Source organism: Carassius auratus, chromosome 12 (assembly GCF_003368295.1).
Source record: "Carassius auratus strain Wakin chromosome 12, ASM336829v1, whole genome shotgun sequence".
NCBI classification, from domain to species: Eukaryota; Metazoa; Chordata; class Actinopteri; order Cypriniformes; family Cyprinidae; genus Carassius; species Carassius auratus.
The window spans coordinates 14,608,857-14,634,370 of record NC_039254.1 but is presented as its reverse complement, the minus strand read 5'-3'; the positions used below and the strand labels follow the sequence as shown (position 1 = coordinate 14,634,370).

The following is a 25,514-nucleotide window of genomic DNA, read 5'->3' as shown; positions in this document are numbered from 1 at the left end:
TTTATTTGTTGGCTTGTTATTACAAGTTTAGCTTATTGTTAGTAATAAAAAATCTTCTGATTATGATAAGCATACTATTAATGATAAGAGCATCTCATTGATTTGGGGGTGAGATTTTGTGACAAGCTAAGCTGAACCTACAGTATCTAGCAACCAAAGACCTTAGCAAACACACTGAACCATCAACTTAGCAGCTACCCAGAACACCCTTGCAATGCCTTGAAAAAACATTTGAAACATCTTGACCAATACTAGTAACGTTAGGGTTGTCAGTGAGTTTTGAATGCACCATTCAGCTGTAGAGAAAATATAAAAATAGAGGTTTAATATGATTATTATACGGTGTTGTTCAATGTGTGTTTATGTGAGGGGGAAAAAACATCCATAACTGTCATCCAAAGCAACGAAAACATACTTCACAACTTGACAACAACAACATCAACACGCTCACAAACGCCTTCAAAACTAAAGGGTCAATCGCACAGCGCACGTCAGAAAATGCCCGCGAAATATGCAAACGCGCTCATCTTTTTAAAGATACACTTCAAGTTTATTTAGCTCAGATAAACCTGTTTGCGTAGAAACACACTTATGAAGACATTTGGCAAATAACAATATCGACACTGACAGACTAGATGAACCTAACGATGACTTTCACAGCTGTCACGCAGTCTATAAAGTAACAGAAGTGTTCACATCTGCAGCAGTCACGCTTTTTTTTCAGAAGAAGAGAGTGGAGAGTGAAGAGAAGAAGGTCAGGTGTGATGTCCTCTCACCTGAGCTGGCTCGCTTTCACCTGTGTCGATGGTGGCCATGTTGAAGTAGGTCCCAAAGCAACTGTACACATTAAAAATATGTGCCCCACTGTGCAGCGACTTCCTGCTCTGTCCATTGGCTCTGGTCCTGAAAAATATGTATCCCAGCATTTAACAACTCTCAAAACAATTTTACTTTTAAGTATAGCGAATGCTTTCGAGAAACTTTATGGAGATATATTATAGGCTATAGAATTTAAAATATGGCAGAGTGTTAAAGTTGTAGCCTATTTATTTTACTTTATTATGTTCCGAAGCTCTGAATTGATGACTATGGCTATTGAAGTGCAATACATAATTTAACAGAGTGATACGAACCCTTCAATATAAAAACATTATCGTGAAGCACAATCTTACATCAGTAAACAGTTTTGTATTGACCATGACCAAACCAAGAGTCCACATTTTTTTCTTCTATAATGTTTTAGTTGTTGTGTTTTTTTTTTCATAATTAGAAGAGCATAATCCAATATCATCTACAAAATTAATTCTGTGGAATTATCGAATATGTTAATATGATGTAAATAGATTACTTTTTCAAAAATAATAAACTTTTTCGATTGATGTCAAGGGATTGGAGTTATCGTTGTTGCTTAAAGAACACTAGATGGCGCCATTGTTTTTGACATTACATTGACTCGTCTGGTGTATTAGTGTGGGGGAGACTGGGGCAAGTTGTCACAAGCAATGCATCTCAGAAACTATGAGGTTTTGAGTGTGTGTGTGTGTGTGTGTGTGTGTGTGTGTGTGTGTGTGTGTGTGTGTGTGTGTAGCAAAGGATAGTAAAACTTGAAATCTTTCAGACCTGTGGTCCCTAAAGAGGGAAAAAAATGATTAAAAATAGTAAATGATGTTTATCTGAAAGTGTAATAATGCACATAGGTAAGGGGTAGGTTTAGGGATAGGGTTTGGTTAGAGGATAGTAACACACACGTGTGTGTGTTTTATTGTACATTTTAAGTTTTGTAATATATTTAATATGGGTATAGTTCTTGGATATCAAACACAATGGACACATTAGCTTCAACTATTATGTAAAATGTACATTTCTGTTGTGTATGTAATGTGCAAATGAGAACACAATGGGGATCATTAGTTCAACTATTATGAAGGTATATTCTATATTGGGGCAAGTTGTCACAAGTTTTTTTTTATGTTGTAGTATAGATTACTTACAAATTATTTAGGCTAAATATTTTTACATTGCTTTTTAGACATTTTTGATGTTGAATGATGTTTGGTGTGTCCTTATTGGTTTTACAGTAGTAATTGGAGATTCTGTTTACTGAGTGTTATAAGAAATTTATCAAATATAACTTAAACTTCAAATAAATAAAAGGTAAAGGGAAAAATCTGATCCTCTATTGGAATGGTGTTTGTTCTATAGCAAATTGTCTTTAAAATACCAGGAACATGTTCCAGCAATAGAAGACATTCATGGCAGCTCAGTCTTAAAGGTGTTGAATTACAGTGAAGCAGCCTTCAGGTCTGTAGAGGAAACCAACCAAAACAACTGCAATCACCCTGACTCAATCCCCCAATATAAAAATGCTTGACATTCTCAACAACACTGTATATTTTGCATCATAAACATTACATTTTACTTATTAATATTAAGAAAACATGAATATCTCATCAAAGGCTATTTTCACCATGGAATTGAAAAATAATAAGAATAAAATGTAAAATAATTGAGATTTTACTTGAAATTGTGAAAAGTCATAATTTTGAGATATAAACTCAAAATTGTGAGGTGAGAAAAACATTAGAACTGTGATATAAATATTTTTAATAGCCTTCCATGGAAGGTTTAAAAAAAATCTGAATTGCGAGATGTAATTTTAGAATTTAAAGTCCATTGCAATTCTGTTTATATCTCACAAGTCAGATCTGAGACAAAAAAAAAATTCAAATTGCAAGGATAAAGACAATATATATATATTTTTTTATTCCACAAGTTTAAATGCTTAGACTGTTTACCCACGTTTCACTTAAACACATAACCGGTCTCACCTGCAGTACCTTCATTGACCTCCAGGGGTCTGCAGATACTGCAGAGAACACAGAATACATGAACAGAAATATGTATAACCAGACAATTTCCTAAAGTACAGTTGACAAGATTTTACTGAAAAAGATAAGTCAGCACAAAAATGACGAAAATGTCTAATCTTTCCAAAACCCCTTGCATTGCAAATGTCAAGCAAATCTCATGCACTTGCATAAACTGTTTAGTCACGTGCATTATGCCTTAATTGCACTTGATTCACATACAAACAAAATTACATTTTATTCATAAATAAACGTTATGACTTCATGTCATGATTTGTTTGTCTTACCTAGACTGCCATTTAAAGAGGAAGACACGCCAGTAAAAAGCCTGTCTTCTTGGGACACGTGGCTACTGTTGGCCACTGCCTAAGCCAAGGAATTATACATCCAGTATCCAGATGGGACTGCATGGAGTGTGAATACAGGATAAATCTAGGGAGGTTTGTAAACATGGCTACTTGCACATCAGCCTTACGTAATACGTCTCTGGGAGGATTTTGCAGGGGCACAATCAAATGTGGCTTGGCTTTTGCCATCTGTTTACCCATTTGAAACTGATCATTGCTGTTTAAAGGCTGGTTGTATTCCACTAGAGCAGTCTATGTGTGAACAGAAGAGTGTATCAGTTTGTTACTTCTGAGACTGATGTTCCTAACTCTGAATGGATAATTTGGTTGAATTATGTCCAGTTCGTTGAATGTTTAACAAATAAAAATGAATAATCATGAGGATGTAGATAACAGTCGGAGGGCATCAATCAGCATTCAATGACTGTGGCAACTTTAACATTTGAAATGATACTATGACTAAGTTATCGCTTTCCTTATTCAAACTGATTTTGATTTTATTTTTTCATGAATAAACGGTTGACCTGAAGAATGAAAGCTGTATCATACACTTGGAAAGTTATGAGCTATATCACTGCTTATCAACACTAGGGTTTTGACAATACACTCAAAAGATAATGCAAAATACAGATTAGAACAAGTTAATATTTTAATACTATTCTGAGAAATTTCCATTGACAAAATATTTGTCTTTTAATCATATAGAGTAGAACAATGCAGTTGTATTTTAAAATATTTTAACTAATCTAGAGCCGTAACTGATTATTTTGGTAATCAAGTAATCTACTGATTATTTTGACAATTGAGTAATCCAATTTTTTTTTAGTAAGAGTAAGACAAACAGACCTAAGTGAAAACCAGGCTTTAGTATGAATATATATAGCCTATATAAACTAACAATGAGGCAATAATAATTGGCTCAAATAAAATATCAAAACCAAGTAATTTCATGGTTTTATTGAACAACACTGTTAAAATACATAATTCAATATGCATAATATGAACATAACCAAATTACAAGTGCATTAAGTATTATAACAAATACTGCAGATGGTGCCAACGGCCTGGTGACATTTCATTGATTAAACAGTGTGATTAAACGACGTTGAAATGAATTTAAACATGTAAACTCAGAAACTTTTATTTTGAAATCGTGATTTACAATAAATGGTATATTTAGAAATAGGTTGATGTATTGTCCTGTGTTGGCAAAGGTTTATAAATGATTTACGTTACAAATCTGGGGAGATAATGCACAGTCTTCCCAGATGCATGTTAATTAAAATTCACAGCATATGCTGAGGAAGAGTTTAACCCCTTTCACACACAGTCTTTACTGGTAAATGACAAAAATCACGGTAAATTTGTTCTGGAAATCATATCGTTCTTATGGAGATGAAATGATTACTCTGAGCTGTTTACAAAGGTTGCTTTTAAATAATTTTTTTCTATGTAAATATGCGCTAGATATACATCTTAGACCATTGCGCATCCTAGATTTTTGTTGCGCTTCTCCATTCATCTGGCCTGCGACTCTGCAATTGGATAGGCTAATGGCACTTATGCGCGTCCCATGTTTATAAGAGCAAAAAATAAATAAATACTTTGGATTTCTGAACCAATTATAAACCAGGAACCGATTTATAAAGTTAATTAAAATGATATTTTTGACAGCAGCAAACTAAAATTGTAAATTAATTAAATATATTAAAAGTGAAAATGTCTATAGATTTATGTAAATGAACATGAATAATACAGTCGTACTCTGTTCACAAAATATATTTCATCAGTATAATGAAACATATACATTAAAATCAATTTAATACGCCCTTATCTTTAATGTGTGAACACAGTTCTGTAACCATTTGAAATGATACTCAGTAACGTTAACTCGTTCGTCATCATCACACAGATCTCGCCAACACTAGTAGCCTATCATTCAAACTGTAACGGTCACGCATTACCCAGCGGTATCATACTCATGTTAAACAGATATAGTTCCCCATATATAAATATAAATTTGCAGTTTGATTTTTTGTCTTTGTAAGAATAATCACATTTTGAGGTACTTTTACCATCTACATTTAGATCGGTTGCCGAAATCATAAAACAGACGTTCTACCAAACTAACCATGAAAAAACTCATCTCGATTATTTTCCTCGTCCCAACAAGTTGTTTGACAACAAAAGACATAAAAAATGTTTAATGTCATGGAAATTGACTTTTCTATTTTTCACTTTTGTGAACACATACCTGAGTTAAAAAGGACAAGCACATTTTGATGCTTTCCTCAGTTGCAGCTCATCAGTAGTCTGAAGTAAACACAGTGTATCACTATGACAACCCACACTATCTGCTCCCCCATTGGCTGAAACTGCTTTGTTTCAAAACTTGCCCAAAATTGCATACTGTCTGAGTAGGTAACTGAATTTAATTGAATTAAAAATTTCGAATGTAAAAAAAAAAAAAAAAAAAAAAAAAAAAAATTGGAATGATAATTTGTAATAGTATGAATGACATTCCTACATACTACATCCGCCATGTTGTTACTGTCACATGACCTACCTGCGTTGGTTCCGTTGCATCGCTGGACGAATTCCAAACAGCTTTTTTGTGCACTTGAAGGGCACTTTGGGAAGGGGACCCCATTTGTAAGGACGTTCCAAACTAAAGTGAAAAGATTATCCCTTCACGAAGGGCCCTTCCAGAAGTCTGTTAGTGAAGGAACCATGCGATGGTCTCTTCATGGAAGTGATTTCCATTTGTGATAATGTGATCTTCATTTAGGAGATCTTGCCATGCTTTTTAAAGCAAAGTTGGGTTTGATTTCGAGTTCACATACAAACATAAATAGAATAGGCTAATACATTTTTTATAAGCAATATTTATATTATACTTTCGAAATCACATCCCAGAGAGAGGGTCCCCCTCGGTCCATTCCATAATGTCACTGACGTCACCCATTGGTTTCCGAAGAGCGTTTTTGAAGCAAAAAGTGGGCGGAGGCGTCCGTCACTATTTCGGCAGTGCGTCACCGAGCATCAGTCCGGGATAATCGAAAATGGGTAAAAAGGCAATCCACCTGTCACTCAAGTGACCATGCCCTTAATCATGCAGAAATTTCAAGATTAAAATAATTTTAAAGGATGAATTATAAAAAACATTCACCCTCCTCACAGTTGTCATGAAGGGCAAAATTAGCTATGTAGACCAAACCCATTTTTTGTACCAGGCGGTAAATATTGTTTTGTTTTCTGCAGTAAAGGCATTTTAACATGGGAGGTCTATGGGACTTAACTTCCTTTTGGAGTTTAAGTCACTTCCGTGTTGGTTCCACGAGAGAGACCAGAAGGTTGCCGCTTGTCTGGCATCCGTAATTCTCACTCCGTGGCCTCATGAGATAGTAAAGTGCCCATCAAATGCGGGCTTCTGATTTCTACTGTTTTTCGAATGAATTCAGACATACTACTCATCTCACATACTGTGCTTTCACATACTCAAAAGTATGCGATTTCATACGCAGCATGAGTTAATATACTTCCATGTTGAGGTGAGAGAAAATCATATTCAAAAGCAGCTAAACTAGGGGAAATAATATAAATAGAAAAAATTTAAATATAATATTCTATAATAAGTAACAAAAAAGTGTAAATATCTGTAAATGTGAATATTAATAAAAGTATTAAAAATACTAAAATAAAATAAACATAATGTAAAATATGCATAAAATCCACAGCTGCAGAACCATAGACTGTATTTTTATACAGTGCAGAACCAGTGAATCTGATTATCCAATAAAACTCATATAATTAAATGAAAATATATAAAAATATCTAAAACATTATGAGATAGATATAAAAAAATATCATAATCATAATATCTTATATATTTTTTATATTATAAATCTTAAATTCATTCACATCTGCAGTTAATTTTTACTCTACACTCAAACTGTTATGCTGATCGAATAAATTACAGTTAAAAATAGAAATATATTAAATATTAAATGAGAAAATAATGCTAAAATAATCTTTTTCCAGCATTGTGATCCCAGACTTTTGGAGCCCACTGTATGCTTGATCACCTCTTAGAGCTGACATGAGTATAAACAATTACCAGACACACACACACACAAACACACACACACACACGGAGCAATTATTTTCAAAAGGATCCTTCTTCCTGGAGCCATAAACACAGACATCTAATTGTGCCACTGGCTAAAGGCTGATTAGCACACTCACCTGCCAACTCTGTCTGCATATCAACGGCTTTAGTAATGATTTCCACATCACTAGTCCTGCAATATTGATTAACCACAGGATCAAGATATGGAAAAGGGCTCCGCTTGGTCACGTATAGCGCCAAATTAAAATGTAAAATGAATTGTTGTTTTATGAAGCACAAAGTAAATTACCATATTGTTTATTGCAATTGTATTGAGACCACAAATTACTGTGATTTATTTGTGATGCGTGATATGTGCATTTTTAGAATCTTTTAAAAAGTTTAAACCAGTTGTTATGTATCATTGACTAGCACAGAAAAAAAAATTATATGTGTGTCTGACAGCTGGGTCATAGCAGGAATTAAACATGACCTGTTTGAATTAATTCAGAGGATTACAGATTACAAATTGGAAAATTTCACTTATATGTCACCTGACAAGCAGACATCAGGACTGAAGCTGAATAATCCTGTTTATAAGATGTGTCGTACTCAACTTTGCCTTCATTCATTTACTGCCTCCAGCAAACCAAGGGATCAGGCTCCTAGCAGTTATAAATACATCACACACTTCATGCATGATTCAAAAACATCCTCTGGGTTTATAGGCATGAGACGGGGCCCTGAAGTATTTCTTGATGTGTGTCTGGCTCCGCCGCCCTGATTTCATTCATAATTTGAGCTGTGTTTCTCCGAGCAAGTAAAAAGTCTAGGAAATCGCTAGAATTAGGCCGGTCGGTCTGTTCTTCTGCGTGATTCACAAGTCTGGTCAATTTTGCCATATACTGGGACTATGCTGTTATGAAACAAAACTATAAAGGTTTTTCTGCTATTCAGGTTTTTGCTCATCCAATATATGCAGAAGATAATATTGGAAATGAGTCAATGGTAATCTACTTATTTGGATTAAAATGATGTTGTTGACCACAGAGCTGTCAGTCATTTAGCATCTAATCAGGGTGTAAGAAAATGAAGTGTGCACATCTGACTGTGCTTGTAACCGAAATTCATAAACATTTCGAAATGTACAGCATCGGTGTCTTGTTACACAGAATTAGTTCTTAAATGCCTGACACTTATGCGGTCACATGTTAAGTCAAAGGAGTAATTACATTTCAAAACCTATCTTATTTTAAATGAACGTTTCTCTTTGGGTTTCACTGAAAATAAGCGTCCAAGAAGCTGACTGATGCTCTTCTATGGCTCACAGCACATATGAGGCACCTTGTTTTCCTGAATGAAATCGTACGCGCGCTATTAATAGCGCCGGCTCTATGACGTCACAATGGAAGCCGCATCTGACTCGCGGCAGATGATGATTCTCTCAAAGAGCCTCGCGATCTGGAAGGACACACTATACCCGCGTGTTTATCAGTCTGTACGCTTGCAGATATATAGGAATTAACTTTTTTTGCACACAGACGGGGACGTATTGACGGTTAGGAGATGGTTTTGCAGCATTTGCCCAGCTAGCGACGAGCATTTGTTCTTCCATCAGCAAGCTGCAGTCACTGTATACTGAGTTGACTTCTGACAACAATAAACACACACACACATCTCAAAGACACGGTACGTATGCTTGTGTCCACTGTGTGATGGCTCTTGTTTGCAGGGTGGTGTCCTTATGTAATTCATCATGCACCCTTGTAGGACAGTTGATCAACTTCTTATAAGGAATTGTGTATAATGTTTGGTTTATTATGAAATTATTTTCCAAAGCTACAATTCGTTTGGTATTGTCAGTATTTTCTATGCATTACATCAATGATAACTATATTTATATATGCAAGATAATACCCTGAAAGCTGAAAATATTTGATACATAATTCTGCTTCTTGTGGTAGTATCAAAATTACCTGGTTATATTTATATTAATAACAGTAATAACAATAATATAGAATCAACGTTTTGTAGGAATTAGAAGAATCAACATTGCGTCAGATGAGCTAGAAGTAATGTCTTGCATGCATGCATAAATTTGTAGGCTATGTTTACATTTCTTTTTATATGACTTATGCATGTCATATCTCTGACTTAGTATGACTGTGCTGCAAGTTAAAACTTCAGTGCAATAGACAATCCAGAAGTATGCGCTCTAAATTAAAATCATTGTGTTATGACATAGCTTATCTTTATTTCTTAAAGTTCATTTTCCTTATTTATTTCTACTTGATTTTATGAGTTTCCACTTTGTTTCCACTTGGATTCATCTGTAATTGGAAGTGGCTGGAAAAAGTGCACTCAACCTTGGCACCACTTTGGTTTAAATCATTTAAGACAGCAATTAAGTTTCACATTTTAGTGAGTTGTGTGTGTGTGTGTGTGTATGTGTGTGTGTGTGTGCATGTGTTGCTCAGGAAAAAAATGGAAAAAAATTCATTATTTGATTACAATGTCATAGAACTTCAGTTAAATTGGAACAGACACAAAAAAATGCCAATTATTCTGTCATTACAATGTATATGAAGAGATCGTAACATAAAAGATGAATGGATAAGACTGTGTGTTGGTTATAGAGTGCAGTCTAGAGATGTTGTGATGTTGCTCTAGTGTATAACCAGAAGTTTACATATAGCTCACATATGCTAATTAACATCACGTTGAAACTGAATTGTAAGGTTTAGAAATGTTGGTCTTAGTGTGTATTAAGATGATTTTTCAGATAATTTTTCACACCTCACCTTTAAAAAAAAAAAGTTCCAGCTGAAGATGTATTGAAGGTGAAAACTATGATGACGCTGCACTTTTCATAATACCCTTTTTTTGTGTCTTTATTGGAGTCATTAAAGGCCATATCTGTAATTTAATATTGTATTATGTAATAAAACCTTGAAGTTAAGGCATGAAAAATAATTGTATGATTTTAATATTAAGTAATACAATCACATGGATGACCTTTACTGTTTAGTGTTATTATTCTATGATTATATTAGATGCCAGGATTACAGCTAGAGCTGTTATCACACACACAACCATTTAGAAAAACTTTTTTTAAAAACATTTTATTTCCTTTACAATAAATGAATACATTAAAAAAAGACAAACTTATATATATATATATATATATATATATATATATATATATATATTTTTTTTTTTTTTTTTTTTTTTTTTTTGCAGTCATACACACTGGATCTGATAAGAACGTTATATGGGTTGGGTTCTGTCCAGCTCAGCAGGAACAAAATGTGGCTATAATATAGGGCACTTATTTTAGGAATGTGAAAACCAGAAGTCCTGTGTTATATTGAGGTTTCATTGACCCACAGCAAGGTCAATGCTCTGTGCAGCTTCTGATTTAATAGATCTGAAATGAAATCCCTCCTTTGGTCAGTATGTACAATAACTCCTTTTGTCATAGGGTACTCAAATTTAATATGGATTACGAAAGACCGAATGTAGAAACCATCAAGTGTGTTGTTGTTGGAGACAATGCGGTGGGGAAGACTCGCCTTATTTGTGCCCGGGCCTGCAACACTACCCTGACCCAGTACCAGCTGTTGGCCACCCATGTGCCCACCGTCTGGGCCATCGACCAGTACAGAGTCTGTCAAGAGGTAAATCTTCCCTCAATTAAATTTACCTTGCCGTTATCATGGCATTACGTCAGACCCAAGGCAGATTTGTTTCCGTCAGGATTCATTTCAATTTCAGCCGACGGAAGGAAAACAGATTACAGAAAAAGATCAAATACGCCTGTGGTCTTCTTTGACCTGGGGCAGAGGTGCTGCTTTAAAAGCCAAATTAATTTTATGACTCCTCACAGGTCTTAGAACGTTCCAGAGACGTTGTGGATGAAGTAAGTGTGTCCCTCCGGCTATGGGACACTTTTGGAGACCATCACAAAGACAGACGCTTCGCCTACGGGAGGTACGAACGGATTCTGTTTGATTTGCAATCTCTGTGTAATAGTGGGGCAAGCTTAAAACAATAGTTCCCCCAAAAATGAAAAATTGGTTATTAATTCACCCTCTTGTCATTCCAAACCCGTAGGACTTTCTTCCAGGGAACTCGAAAAGAAAAATGTAAAACTGAATGTTCAAGCAGCTCTTTTCCATATAATGGAAGTTATGGTGACCAGAGGTGACTAAGCTAAAAAGACACAATATAAGTCTCAAAAAGTCTTACAACAATACAATTAAATTGTTCAGAAAATCAATATCAAATATATTGTTTTTTAAACTTAATGCATCTTTTTCCATGTATGTCCTTGTATAGTCCATATATATTGCATTTACTGTTTTATTATTTAAAATTGAAAGCCTAAAATTGTGAAAATGTAATTTTTGATAAGAAGGAAGATTGACTGATTGACACACATGATTGAACACAAAGTACACAGATCCTTCTTGTGTGTCACATGACCAATCAAAAACTTACTAATTTAAATATGTGCATTTGCAAAGCTAATGAATGACATCAGAAAACTTACTGCACATAAGTTGTATTGATTTTTATGATACTTTTGTTGGTCACCATTCACTTTCATTGTATAGAAAAGAGGAGTGTGAATATTATTCTATCTTCGTTTGTGTTCCTCAAAAAATAAAAAAATGCAATTACATTTTTTGGGTGAACTATGCCTATAATTCCTTTTAAAATTAAATGAATTGCATGAGGGTGGCATTCCATATCATTGTGACTCAGATGTTAAAAATAACATAAATATAAGGTGATGCATGGGAAAATTTCACAGTGCTCTCTGGATAATATCTTTTAGCAAATTCCCAGAGAAAATCTTAATTGATTCTTTAGTTCATAAATGCCACCACTTTACTGAACAGAAAGACAGGAAGCATCCTGCCATCAGATGCTTTCATCATCGCTCTGACATCAGACACTGAGCTATTTGCAACTGAATGCGGGCCGAACATGACAGCTGAACACTGTTATGTTAACTCATGGCCATTTTGTGTCAAGCACTTGGTTAATGAGGTCTTTCTTTGCGTTCATCACACACTCGCTGCTTTTATGCTTTCTTTTCTGACATTATTAGTGCAGGATAAACAAAATATTCTCATTCATTCAGTTTTTAGCGTCGGTAACATAATTAGCATCAATTATGTTATGTTCACAGATGTATTTACAAGAAATTAAGAATGCCAAGCATGCAGCATTCATATTCATATTGTTGCTACTTCATTCAAGGTCATTTTATGTTTATCTGTTAATAAAGCATTCACTAGCCAGTTTTACAGAAACAGTTTGCTTGGTGTTATCAGTCATACATAATAGGTCAAACCCAATTCAAGCTTTTATTAAAACATTTTTTTGTAATTTTTAGTGATTGATGGTAGAAACATCTTGATTTATAATGTTAAAAACCTAGGCTGTCTTAATCCACTCCCTACCACTCTAGTAGTGCACTGTCTGTGAATTATATTCAATAAAGTGCACATAATTGTTACTCCCTAAAAATGTGGCCAGAAATATTATCAGAAGAATATTGCTCATGGCTTCTTATAAAGAAATGTTTTTTTCTTGTGTCAAAGGTAATTTAGTCATCAGAGTTCCGATTGTTAGCATCCAAATTCATGTTCACGATTCGCACTAGATAGGGAGAGGAATGTGACACACTCCAAGAATCCCTGTTTGAAGAAATTATATTCCTGCAGTGTCTTTTTAGAGATGTTTAACAGATGGTGTTTAACAGCATAATTCCTCCCTCTGACAGTCTGAAAGGAGATTTTAGAAACATAAAGAAGGGTTGTCTGCATATTTACCCTACATGAGACAATATTTTGTGGTTTAGCGCTAGACAAGTCCCAATCCAGATGCACTAGACTATTTCAATCAGATACACCTGACTTGTCCGGAAAGCATGCCTTGCTCCTTGACTTTGGGCCAGTCTTGTTCAATAGAATTATATTTTTAGTCATCCCTGCTTTATTGCATCCTAAAAATAAAACCAGTGCACTGAGGTCTGGAGTAATAAAGCTTGGCTCGGATTCAAAGAATGACCTCTAAATAGGCGCCTTACTCAGGGCCTTGATGTGTGACTGGCATGCTATATTGCCCTCAAAAGCAACCCATAAGAATACAGGAATGAGATTTCAACGTTACTGTGCCTCTCTGAACCAGTACTTACCAAATATAAGAGTAAGAAGTGTGTTTTCTGCTTTATGAGCATAGGCTAAGATTGTCTCATCCAGAGTTTAGAGTCAAATAGCCAAACCAAATAGGCAACTACTCTGCTTGAAGTATCCTAACAAACATCCCTGATTAAGTAGCTATTCCTCATCTTGGCTTGTTTGGGACAGTAGAATGCATATTTTAAAGCAGTCTGCAATCCTGCCCACTAATAGAAACACAACTGCAATATCTCTATCACTGAAACATACTCTGGCTGAGAGTGACTGGTTCATTTGGTGATGAACGAGAAGAAACAGCTCCGCAAAACAGAAGTCATAAATCTGGGTGATTAGCTGACATTGTTGACGGTGACAAAATACAACCTTTACTGCAATCTGTCAATGTGAGTTTACCTAATGGAGACAAAGACTTTTTTGCATGGATGTCGCAAGTTTACAAATGACTCCTTCAGAAAGTGTGTTATGTTTAATTGCTAATTAATGACATGTTGAGTGTTCTTCACCCTGGATTGATGTAAGGTTAATAAAGATAATTGCTTTTATATGCTGATTTGTTCTCATTTATTCAGGTTGGGCGAGGTATTGTTGAGTCATTGAGAGGGCAAGTGAAACCACGCTGGCTCTTCAAGAGATTCTGAAGCCCAAATAAATGCTACATGTTTTACCAGAAAGTGCATTTATTCTGGCTTAACATCAAACAGGCTTTTCTCTAGAGCTCTAGGGTGAACTGCCAAGAGCCCCATTTTGACCAGAGATGTTTAGTTTTCAGCAAACCATTACTGAAGAGAGGATAGGCTTTAGCCTAGCATTTATTGGGACCATGCAGTGCCATATCAAAGCATATCTTTAACTTTAAAAGCTGTTGGATATTACTGTCCCTTTGGACTTATATTGTCATTATAGACTCTGGCTGTAATGTTGCTCTCCTTCAGATAGATGTCCCTGAACTGTTGTTAACTAAAAAGGCAATTATTATGTAGCATTGTTCTGTGCCTCTTTTTGTTTTTAGGGCTCCTATGATCTTTATGCAAGCCCGTGAAACATAAGAGAGACACTGTAAGTCCTCAAGCCTGCTAGCATCTCCATGTTTTTCTGCATTGCCAACTGTGTGGTGTGGTAGCTGAGACCTTTGCTTGTCCAGTCAGCAAGAAATGCACGATTCCTTATGCGGACGTTAGCAAACAGGTGATCTTACATTATTCACTTACTAGTGTGGTGACGGGTGTTGCCCCCCTCCCCAGGATAGACTTTGTACTAATCTTGCTTCAGGAAGGTATGCCAACAGTGCGCCAGAATGTCTGCATGTCATCCTTTTTGTGCTTTTGTTTTGTTGATCATGTTTGTTCTAGTACTCACAGAGGCAGCCAAACAAAAAAGCATTGCCGAAGGAGTTTGTTGTCTCCGGCATAAGACTTGCGTAAACTAAAGGCAATCTTTTTGCGTGCTGTCATTGAGTCAATGTCAGGCTGGCATCGAGATTGCAGGTTTTGCATGTCTACCAAACAGTGAAGGACTGTGGTTTTGCTGCGGATACTGCTTGGCATCTCTCACATTCAACACTCTTGGCTTAAAATCGCGTTAGCATGGTTGTTACGTGCTGTCTTGCTCTGTGTTGTTAAACAAATGAGTTTTCATTAGATGGTTACTCTATTTACTATTTAACTTTTACTTTCGAAGGTCTGACGTCGTGGTTCTCTGCTTTTCCATCGCCAACCCCAACTCCCTACACCATGTTAAAACTATGTGGTACCTTGAGATCAAGCACTTCTGTCCTCGGACACCTGTCATCTTGGTCGGTTGCCAGTTGGACTTGCGCTACGCTGACCTGGAGGCAGTCAATCGTGCTAGGCGACCGTTATCAAGGTACTTGGAACTAAAGGCCCTGTTTTTTTGAAACCAATAAGTTGGAACTTGGATATTCCTTGACAATTCCCATGCAACAACTTCTCAGGAATTTGCATATGCTCTTTCCAGGAGCGCTGTCATATTACCGCTGTATTTATTTGTCTCTCACAGGCCTATTAAACCCGGAGATATTTTGCCTCCAGAGAGTGGAAGGGAGGTCGCCAAAGAGCTTGGCATCCCATACTACGAGACAAGTGTTTTCGATCAGTTTGGCATCAAGGATATCTTTGATAATGCCATCCGAGCAGCACTCATTTCCAGACGCCACCTACAATTCTGGAAGTCCCACCTGAGGAAGGTCCAAAAGCCACTGTTGCAGGCACCATTTTTGCCACCCAAAGCCCCTCCACCACTTATTAAGATTCCTGAGTGTCCAGCCAAAAACAGGGATGGCCCGAGGCAGCTTCTTGAGAGCCCACTGTGTGCTGATGTTATGTTCACCATTCAGGAACACATTCACTTGTTTGCCCACAGGATCTACCTGTCTACCTCATCTTCCAAATTCTACGACCTCTTTCAGATGGACTTCTCAGATGAGTCCCAGTGTTTGGTGGTAACTGCGCGTCATGGGCGGGATCAACTGATGCGCACACTAAGCCTGGACACGGAAGAGGACGTGACCGTTCTCCCCAATCTTTCACCGTGCTCACTCAGGGCATCCAAGAGTGACGGAACCCTCAAGATGATGAGTTTCAGTGGGATGCACCGACGCACCAAACTGTCCCTGGCATCTTGGAGCAAGGCCTTCCACAGCATCCACAAGGAGAACGTGATCAATCCGATCACAGGTGCACCAGCTCTTATGACTGTCGTCAAGATGGATCATTCCATCCACCATGGACCATTCAGCGCTGTCCTACGCTTCCTCTACACTGGTGAGCTGGATGAGAAGGAGAAGGACCTGATGAAGATCGCCCAGATCGCAGAGATCCTAGAAGTGTTTGATCTTAGGATGATGGTGGAGAACATCATGAACAATGAGGGCTTCATGAATCAAGAGATCACAAAAGCGTTCCATGTGAGAAAGGCCAACCGAATCAAAGAGTGTCTTGCCAAGAATAACTTCACAGGTATTGAGGAACCAAGATGTGTTTGTTTTATTTTTGAATGAGAAAGAAACACAGTTTCTTCAAAGTGATTTTTAATTATTTGCTGCATCAGCCTCCTGAAATATGCTTATTCTAGTTGAAATATATCTTTGTAAAATTCAGTTTCTCATCAGTTTTGGACTCTCTTTGCAGATGTGGTGTTTAGGTTGGATGATGGCACCATTAACGCCCACAAACCACTGCTGATCTCTAGCTGTGATTGGATGGCAGCATTATTTGGGGGCTCTTTCATGGAGAGTGCAAATGATGAGGTGAGTGTGAAGACAATGTTTAATGAGCTCCAGTTAGGGCACTGACAAACTAAAGAACATCTTTATTTCGTCCTAAGCATTAAGGAGTCTGCCAGTGCTCAAGCAGATGGTACAAGGTCACACCGCTCAGACATTTACATGCGCTTACATATTCAAATAGATGTAATTTTTGTGTCATTCAATTGTGTTTTGTTTTGCACTGATTTTGTATTTCAGTTTAGCTGTAGTAATTGTTCATTCAGAACTTTATTTTGGGAATTTGGCAAACTGCTTTCATTTTTATTTTGTTTCAATATTGGATTTAGTTTCCACAAGTCATTTTTCTGATATTGAGATTTATGGCGTTTATAATCAATATTTTTGTGCACATTTATTTATTTTTGAAATATACATTTTTACATTTACTTAAATGTAAAAATTTACATTTTTACTATACTTAAAAAAATATTTTTTTCTTTGTAATCATTTTGATTAAATGTATAAATAATGAACTGAAAGCACAGTTAACCTCATACTTTTCCATTTATCGCTGTTTACATGCATAATTCATAATTGATGAGCTGAGATGCAGAATCGATTAAATTATGCTTTTTGCTCATTCCACAGTTGCCACATGCACACTTAATCCTGTTTCCACTGTCCAAATAGATGCTTTCATCTGTGGCACTGTTCATTTATTTCCTCCTACACAGGTGGAATAAAGCAGACCGAGTTTCCTCCTCGAGGAGGAAAAGCAGACGTCATTCAGAGACAGTGATCTGTTTTCCTCTTTGGTTAATCTTTGCACCAGGGACTCAATACATGATGGCGGGATTTTTTTTTGCCTTACTGCCCAGTGTAACAATTGTGTCTAATATATTTTAGACAATATCCTACTTCTACTTCTCTTTTAGAGTGGTTAGACTACCCTGGCAAACACAGCAATCTACCGTGCTTGCCCTTGAAGAGTATTATGTAATGAGTTACGTAGCAGCATCTATCTGCGTGTGCTGCCCAAATGTGCTTAGTAATGCTGGACTGCTGGTGAGCTGGCCATCAGTTTCATAGAGATTAAAGAACAAATAGTCTCATCTCCAGAGGTCAGCTGACCAGAGTCTGTTAAATACACATTATATATAATGGCTGAATTAAAATATATAATAATTAATAATTTGTTTTACACTTCTTTAGTATTCACCTATAAATCAGTTACAACAGTTTTTTTTTTTTTTTTGGTGCAACTTTTAACTTGCTCTGCTTTTTAACCGACTTTACTTGTTGATAGATTTCCCAGTCCTCTTATTTTTTAAACACTCCAACAACCTGTCAAATAGAGGCGTCCATGAAATCAAACCCCGAAGGACAAAGTCAAGTCTTGTTCTATGTTTTATCCCAGCGATTTCCTATTTCCCTCAGGATCTTCACATTTCAGAAGTAAATGGCTCATAAACACTATTTCACGCTGACTTAGCAGCACCAGATGGAACTGACCAGATTGATTGTTTGATGAATAATGACGTATGTACATGTGTGTTGCCAGGTCTCATTCCCCAACACCAGCAGGGTTTGTATGCAGGCAGTGCTGGAGTATCTTTACACCAATCAGCTGTCGCCCATGGCAGACCTGGACCCAATGGAGCTAATCGCCCTGGCCAACAGACTGTGCCTTCCACGGCTCATCGCCCTGACAGGTGAGCTCTCTGCCACACACTCCGACACACAAAACAACGCACACGTTCCTCAAGCACAGGGCAGAGCTGCTCGGCCACCTCGGATCTAAAGCAAACAGGCCTTTTAGCCCTTTCATTCTGTGTTGCCTAGCAACAAGCGATGTCAAGGTGCCAAATAAAAGAGAACGTCTCGGCGGAGCTTTGTGTGGCACACACTATAATCTGTCCGGCGGACGTCATCTAATGACGTGCTGGTGACAGGATGAAATTTATCTGGGACTCCAGATGCAGCTGTTTACCTCAGGTTTTGCGTAGCCTGCGCCACCCCGGAGGATTTTTTTTTTTTTTTTTTTGTGCATCAGTTTATTTACAGTCCTCAAGAGTAGGAAAACATCATGAAATATTATTCAGTGTAAATAACTTGCATTGGTTTTTTCGTTTGGAGTAAATAACACTAGAAAACCATTTAAGTATTTCTACTTTCTTTGCAATTAATTTGTGAAATTTACTATCCATTTCCAAGACAAAATGGTTTCTAAATCAATTTTTCAGCTCATCTAAATGTGCCTTTTTTTTAACAGATGTTTTCTCTCCTCAGAGCAATACGCTGCGAGCGAGTTAGTAAAAGCATCTAAAGAAGGACAGGATATCGATGGAGAGGTACTCACCTATCTGGAGCTTGCTCAGGTAAATCTATCTTTCGTTATTAAAGTGGAAAATTGATTGTGGATAAAAGTGTCATGAATCTGTAAATGTAAATATTAGTACTAATATTGTAATATAAATATTAGTGCCAATTAATCATGGAGGTTTGATTCGGTGAGTGGCGATTAATCGCTCCTAACGTTACATCTTGTTGAATATCTCTACGAAATACGCAAATTAAATTACAATACAATACAAATGCATGTTATATCTTAATATTCCCTGGGACCAAACCGAGCTAAATATGATGCTTATGTTGCTTGGAATAATCTACTAATGAATATAAAACAACTTAATTTTAAGCACTCGTTCGATAATGGATAACTTCCATTATTGAACGAGTTCAAGGTACTTTTAACAGATTCTGTGCATTATTGCCCTGGTAAATTGTTGTTTTGATTCATGAATGTGTTGTATTGTGTTTGATGTTGTAATATTTTCTATATCTATGTCATTTGTTGCTGCCCTCTTGGCCAGGTCATGCTTGTAAAGGAGGTTTTTCAAAGAAATGAAATTGATGTGTATCAGCACAAAGCAAATCTATTTGAATAATATTTTTAGCTGAGTAATGTCAAGAACTTTATGTCCACTATCAACAACTCTAGAAAACTTTTATTTTCAACAACACTGTTAGTAACAACAGCCTTCAAAGATTTGACAGTAGGCGTGAGAATTCATAGTGAAATACAATATATCATTTCAGAATACAAGATGGCAGCCTTTGTTTACAGTGATCATATTCCCATATTTAGACTAAATACATACAAACGTTAACGTCTTCTTCTTTATTCTCTTGTTTTGATGACAGTTCCATAATGCTAATCAACTGGCTGCCTGGTGTTTACACCACATCTGCACGCATTACAACAGGATATGTGCCAATTACCGCAAAGAGATCAAGTCGAAATCACTAGGTAAGAGCATTTGCTGAACAATTACGAGACAGAAGCAAATCGTCACCACTGAAACTGCCTGATTTAAAGCATCGGCAGTAACATTTAACTTTGCTTCCTTATGTAGAAGTAGCTGTGAGTACAAATGAGTGTCCTTTTGAAGAGAGAGTTCACCCTGAAATTAAACATAACATCTTTTAAAAAGAAAAAATAATAAAACAAGGTTCCATATAAACAAAAAATAACCAACCCCTTGGTTAATAAACATCTTATTAATCTTAGTGAATGTTAATTTCAACATTTATTAATACATGACTAAAATCAAAAGTTGAATAAAGTTGTATTAAATAATGGTAATATTACTTAATGGTAATAGTAAAATGAATTAACATTAAACAGTTGTATTTTTATTAACTAACATTAACAAAACATAATAAATAATCAAATTACTTAAGTATCAAATGTACTGCTTGTTGTTAGTTAATGTTAGTTAATGCATTAACTACCATTAACTAATGGAAACTTGTTGTAACCAAATTGGTTATTGGTTGCCAAAATAAATAAATAAACTTTAACTAGTATTAAAGTGAAAGCAGAAAAAATATCTGTCTCTCTCTCTTTTTTTTATTCTCATGCTGCTCTTTTATTAACATTTTGAATTATGACATTTCTGCTTTCACTTAAAATTTTATTTAGTTTTGTTTACATTTTATTCCTTTTTTTATATATCTATTTAATATTAATATTTTAATTGTAATATAGTTTATATATTACACATAATATTTTATATTATATTTTAATACAGTTTTCATTATTAAGCTTTTTGTTGTTATTATTTAGTTATTTTAGTACTTCAAGTCAAAGTAATGAGAAATGTTGCCTTAGCAAATAGCTGAAATAAAATCAATTCAGGTTTTTAGCTTTTTATTTTTACTTTACTTAACCTAATGGTTATTTCATATATCGATTTTTATTTTTATGATTTTGGTTTTATATCACTCACCCTTGATATCATTCTGGGCTTGTGTTGTAATGTGAGCAGAAAACCAGGAATATTTTGAGAAGCACCGCTGGCCTCCGGTCTGGTATCTGAAAGAGGAAGATCACTATCAGCGGGTAAAGAAGGAGAGAGAGAAGGAGGATGTGGTGTTGAATAAACATCACTCACGATGGCGCTGGTGTTTCTGGAGCACGTCCCCTGCTGTTGCTTGAGTCCGTACCCTCATGATTTATTTTTAAAGCTCTTATTTTCCTTTTTTTATATTTTGTGAAGATAAAACAGACCACTCGAAATTAGCATTCTGTGTGAAGCACAATGTCCAATCAGTGCTGGCCTTCGAATCTATGGCCTGGTCCTTATGGTGTAATATTTGTTTTAATAATCGAGCTGCTGTGTTGGACTTGGTTCTGATCTGACTGTGTTAGAAGCATAAGAATCATAAAACACTAATAGGATTAAGGAGCGTTTTTTCTTGTCTTTCCTTTTTCACTTAGGTGCTATATACTGTATATTTGCATTAACACATTTTAAACTGTTTAATGAAATCATGTAAGTGCAAAATGCTCATTATGCCACTAATTCTGAGCACATCTTGCAAAATTTGCATAGTACAATTCTGCATTTAGGCAAATTTGGGGTAATGTTGTAAGCCTGTTTATTGGACAACTTGTGACCAAAAACTAAGAGCACTTGAAGTTAGGAGTCGCTGTTGATTGTAATATTTAATGGATGTAGTTTGATCATTGTGATTGTAAGAGCTTACAGCATTCAGCCCTATGTGTGAACATCAGGGACAGGAACGCAGTAAATGGGTCATTCTTCTTATGCAGTACATTTGAACATTCTCAAAAATGAAGTATGTTCTGGTAATACCCGGGCACTTAAAATGTATGAATTATAAGAAGGTGATTTACACAACATCAAAAATCAGGAAATATGTTATAGGATGATATGGAACCTTTAATAAGTCATGTCAGAAAAATATGAGATAAGAGCAAAATGCAGATTTCAAAGTTTTGCGTTCCCCCATGAAATACTGCATTTATTTGCAAAATGGTCCTTTGTACATTTGTTTGCTAAAACCCCAAAACAAATTCTTACATACACTAAAAAACTTACTTTTTTAATTTTACAAATAATAAAAAAAAAAACTGGCAAGTAACTTTAAATGAACTGAATTAAATGTTAAATTAAACATGAAATAAAATGTAATTTAACAAGTAGGAAGACCTTTTTTGATTTTCTTGAAAAACATACAATAACAACTTACATAAACCAATTTTTTTTTTTTTACAATGTTATAGTTAGTTATCTATGGAAGCACTTTTCTGCCACTAAATAAAATAAATAACTAAATAAATAAAACAAGGTGAGTTCATATGTCAAAATTCTGTCTTTATAACTCGTAAGATATGAACTCACAATTGTAAAAAAAGCGTGCAATTATGACTTTATTTCTTAGAATTGTGAGTTATAAAGTCAGAATTGCGAGATATAAACTCGCAATTGTGAGAAAAGAAAGTGATAATTGTCAGATAAAAAGTTGTAATTACCTTGTTTTATATTTTAGTCAGTGGCGGAAACGAGCTTCCGTAGCTATCGCTTATTTTCAGAGAGGTTTTTTTTTTTATTATTATTATTGTTGAAATGTTGATATGCTCATTTGTATAAGAGGGTGACAAACCAACTAACCAACAAAATACCACAGAAATAACAATTCGTCATTACTTACAAATCCTTTGGCTGTACTGTTTGAATACTTTTTTCTCACCAAAATGATGTCGTCAACTACTTTCGTTAAAGGGAATTAAAATAAATAAATAAATAACAGAGTGGAATAGTGAGGACACAACAAAACCCAAAATTGACTTTAAATTAAAACAACACTCACAATGAAAAATTTAATCAGAAATAATAATAATAATAACAAATTGCCTGTTTAATTTTGGAATTTATTACATGAAATCTTGAGAATGTGTGATCTTAATCATGATATACTTTTACTAGTGTCTTTCAATTTTTTTTTATCTAATATTAAATATGAAAAAAGCTTCATATGCATACTGCATAATAGGAATGATCCAGCTCTGTCCAGATGGAGAATAATAATAATAATAATTCAGGAGCAGATAAACAAAATCACTTCCAGCTAGCAGTTACACATTATTTTCTAGAGTATCTTCCATGTGTTGTAACATAATGTTAGCCTGTACTGACAAACTACAAATTCACTTATAATTAGAAGGGCTTAGAAACACGGCTTAGTTCAGGGCAAACCTTCACTAACAAAAAATAAATAATAATAATAATTTAACCACTACTCACATATAGTACTTATAATAGATGAATTCCACCATTGTTGTGCTAGAAGTTACATATGTACTGTAGTGGACTGTAACTTTCAAAAGATTGTCATAGTTGTGAAAGCTAAACGATTTCTTCAGCTCTGTCATGTGAGTAATTAATGTATGTAAATGTTTCATGGTAGGATTTTACAGGTAAAGAATGTACTGCGGCTTTATGTGTTGGTATGTTAAAGATGGTGAAGGGTTATACGTAATGAAACACAGGGTCGCTGCCGATATATCGTAAAAGAAACCGGACGAACAATGTAACTGCCGACTGATAAAAGAGGAACGTTCATACTTGAAGAAAAATAATAGTGTTTAGTCATCATAGTGTAGATTATCTTTAGTTTACCAAAGCAATATATAGATGATCACATGCATAAGATACCATGGTTGTTCTTTTTCGGTGGTTTTAGCGAAGTTGTTAACTATTGTTAGCTGCTAAAAACCAAATGGCTGGTTCATTTGGTTCTTGCTGTCTAAATGCCTTTGATCTTGCTGGTCATTATCTTTAATGTTGGTTGTTTGTTTATTTATGTATTTCATTCATCTATTTTTAAAAAAATGGAAAATTGTTGAATAAATTATTGATTTTACTTGGTATCGAGTCATTGATTTTTCTTGTACAATTTCATTAGTTTACCTCAATACGATCGTGAGTTGATAATTGAATAGGTGACTGGAAATTTCCAATGCATTCATTAATTAACCTGGTCATAAATCCAAATCCACTGATTAATAAATACTCATGATTATCATTTAGAATCATACATGCAAAGTTTATTTTGCAACATATGGACCCTTTTCACATTTCCAAAGTTTTCAGAAACTTGGGTCAAATTATATAGTAGCGATCGGATGCTGCAAAATCTATAATTGATGTGTTCCCATTTGCCCCAACCGCCAAAGAAAATAAAAAATCCACAAAAGCATTTCTATGACATCCCAAAGGAAATATCAATTACATCGTTCAGAAGAGAAAAATATGTCAAAATTGTGGTTACTCCCTCAGCTGTTATATTAGAAACACTTGCGCAAAACACAAAGTAGTTATAAATACAGAAACTATATTTTAAAAGGTTAATTTATTGGAAATCTACTCACCCTTTGACCATCCAAGATGTAAATGAACTAGTTTCTTCACTGCAACAGATTTGTAGAAATTTACTGTTTAATTATATCACTTGCTCACCAGTGGATCCTCTGTAGTAAATGGGTGCCGTCAGGATGACAGTCCAATAAAAACATCACAATAATCCTTAACTAACCCACAAGAATCCAGTCAATTAATATCTTTGTTGTGTGTTCATAATAAATGAATCTGTCATAAAGTCATGCAGTTTTAACTTCAAATCACTTACAGCTAAAATACAAGTGAAAGTTCAATATTACAGTGGAAAATAAGGAGACAAACATGCACTGATCAAGCAACATTAACAAACAAAAAACAAAACGGTTCTAAACAAATATGTTGATGGATTTTGATGTGAGAGACAACAAGGAATGGACTTTTTTCCAAAGAAGGAAGCATTATAATGGATTACGGACTGATATTTGGGTCAGAAGTGATTCTGGCTGTAAATACTTGTTTCTTACAAACACACAGCTTTTCACTTAAACAAGATGTTAACTGATAGAATGGAGCAGTGTGGATTATTGGGATGTTTTTATCAGCTGTTTGCAGAGGTGGACAGTAATGAAGTACATTTACTCAAGTATTGTACTTAAGTTCACATTTTGAGTATCTGTCCTTTACTTGACTATTATTTATTATTATTACTTGAGACTTTAACTTCGCTACATTTGAAAAACAAATATTAAACTTTTCATTGCACTGCATTTCCATCAAGGTCCTTGATGTAGTCAGTCATTACTATAGCAGCTTTGAAAGTCAGTCAGTGATTTTTTTCTTCTCTAAACATTTCATTTTTAATCACTCTTTTAGGGTTACATGAAGTGATTTTCCAGCAGTTTTTGAACACTGGCCAGTTGCAAATGTGATATTTAATTATAAAAATAAATTCAAAAATAAGAAGATTAATATTGTGGTATATATTAAACACAATATCATGGTGATTTTGCAACTAAAATATTAAATATAAAGAAACAGAACAACTGTT

The 25,514-nt window shown here is 35.2% G+C and overlaps 1 protein-coding gene across 3 annotated transcripts; it reads left to right on the top strand.

The window, feature by feature from the left end:
• Window positions 1-8,744: 8,744 nt before the first annotated feature.
• On the top strand, window positions 8,745-22,481 carry LOC113111930 (rho-related BTB domain-containing protein 1-like). 3 transcript variants are annotated; one of them, XM_026277153.1, is made up of 10 exons: window positions 8,745-9,011; window positions 10,804-10,999; window positions 11,209-11,312; window positions 15,212-15,397; window positions 15,551-16,509; window positions 16,681-16,799; window positions 18,319-18,469; window positions 19,047-19,135; window positions 19,962-20,067; window positions 21,089-21,258. In XM_026277153.1, exons 2-10 carry the CDS (start codon window positions 10,820-10,822, stop codon window positions 21,256-21,258), a joined length of 2,064 nt encoding a protein of 687 aa, XP_026132938.1. In that variant the 5' UTR covers window positions 8,745-9,011; window positions 10,804-10,819. The 3 variants fall into 3 exon arrangements, with proteins under 3 accessions (XP_026132938.1, XP_026132939.1, XP_026132940.1); XM_026277154.1 differs by lacking the exon at window positions 8,745-9,011 and having other exon boundaries at window positions 10,820-10,999; window positions 21,089-22,481; XM_026277155.1 differs by lacking the exons at window positions 8,745-9,011; window positions 10,804-10,999 and adding an exon at window positions 14,544-14,590 and having other exon boundaries at window positions 11,264-11,312.
• The last annotated feature ends 3,033 nt before the right edge of the window (window positions 22,482-25,514 follow it).

Excerpts from the sequence above, each read along its gene's own strand:
- LOC113111930 (XM_026277154.1), top strand. The coding sequence starts at position 10,820 with ATGGATTACGAAAGACCGAATGTAGAAACCATCAAGTGTGTTGTTGTT. Across the intron at positions 16,510-16,680 it reads TGCCAAGAATAACTTCACAG|ATGTGGTGTTTAGGTTGGAT; the intron begins GTATTGAGGAAC and ends CTCTCTTTGCAG. Across the intron at positions 18,470-19,046 it reads ACGGCTCATCGCCCTGACAG|AGCAATACGCTGCGAGCGAG; the intron begins GTGAGCTCTCTG and ends TTCTCTCCTCAG.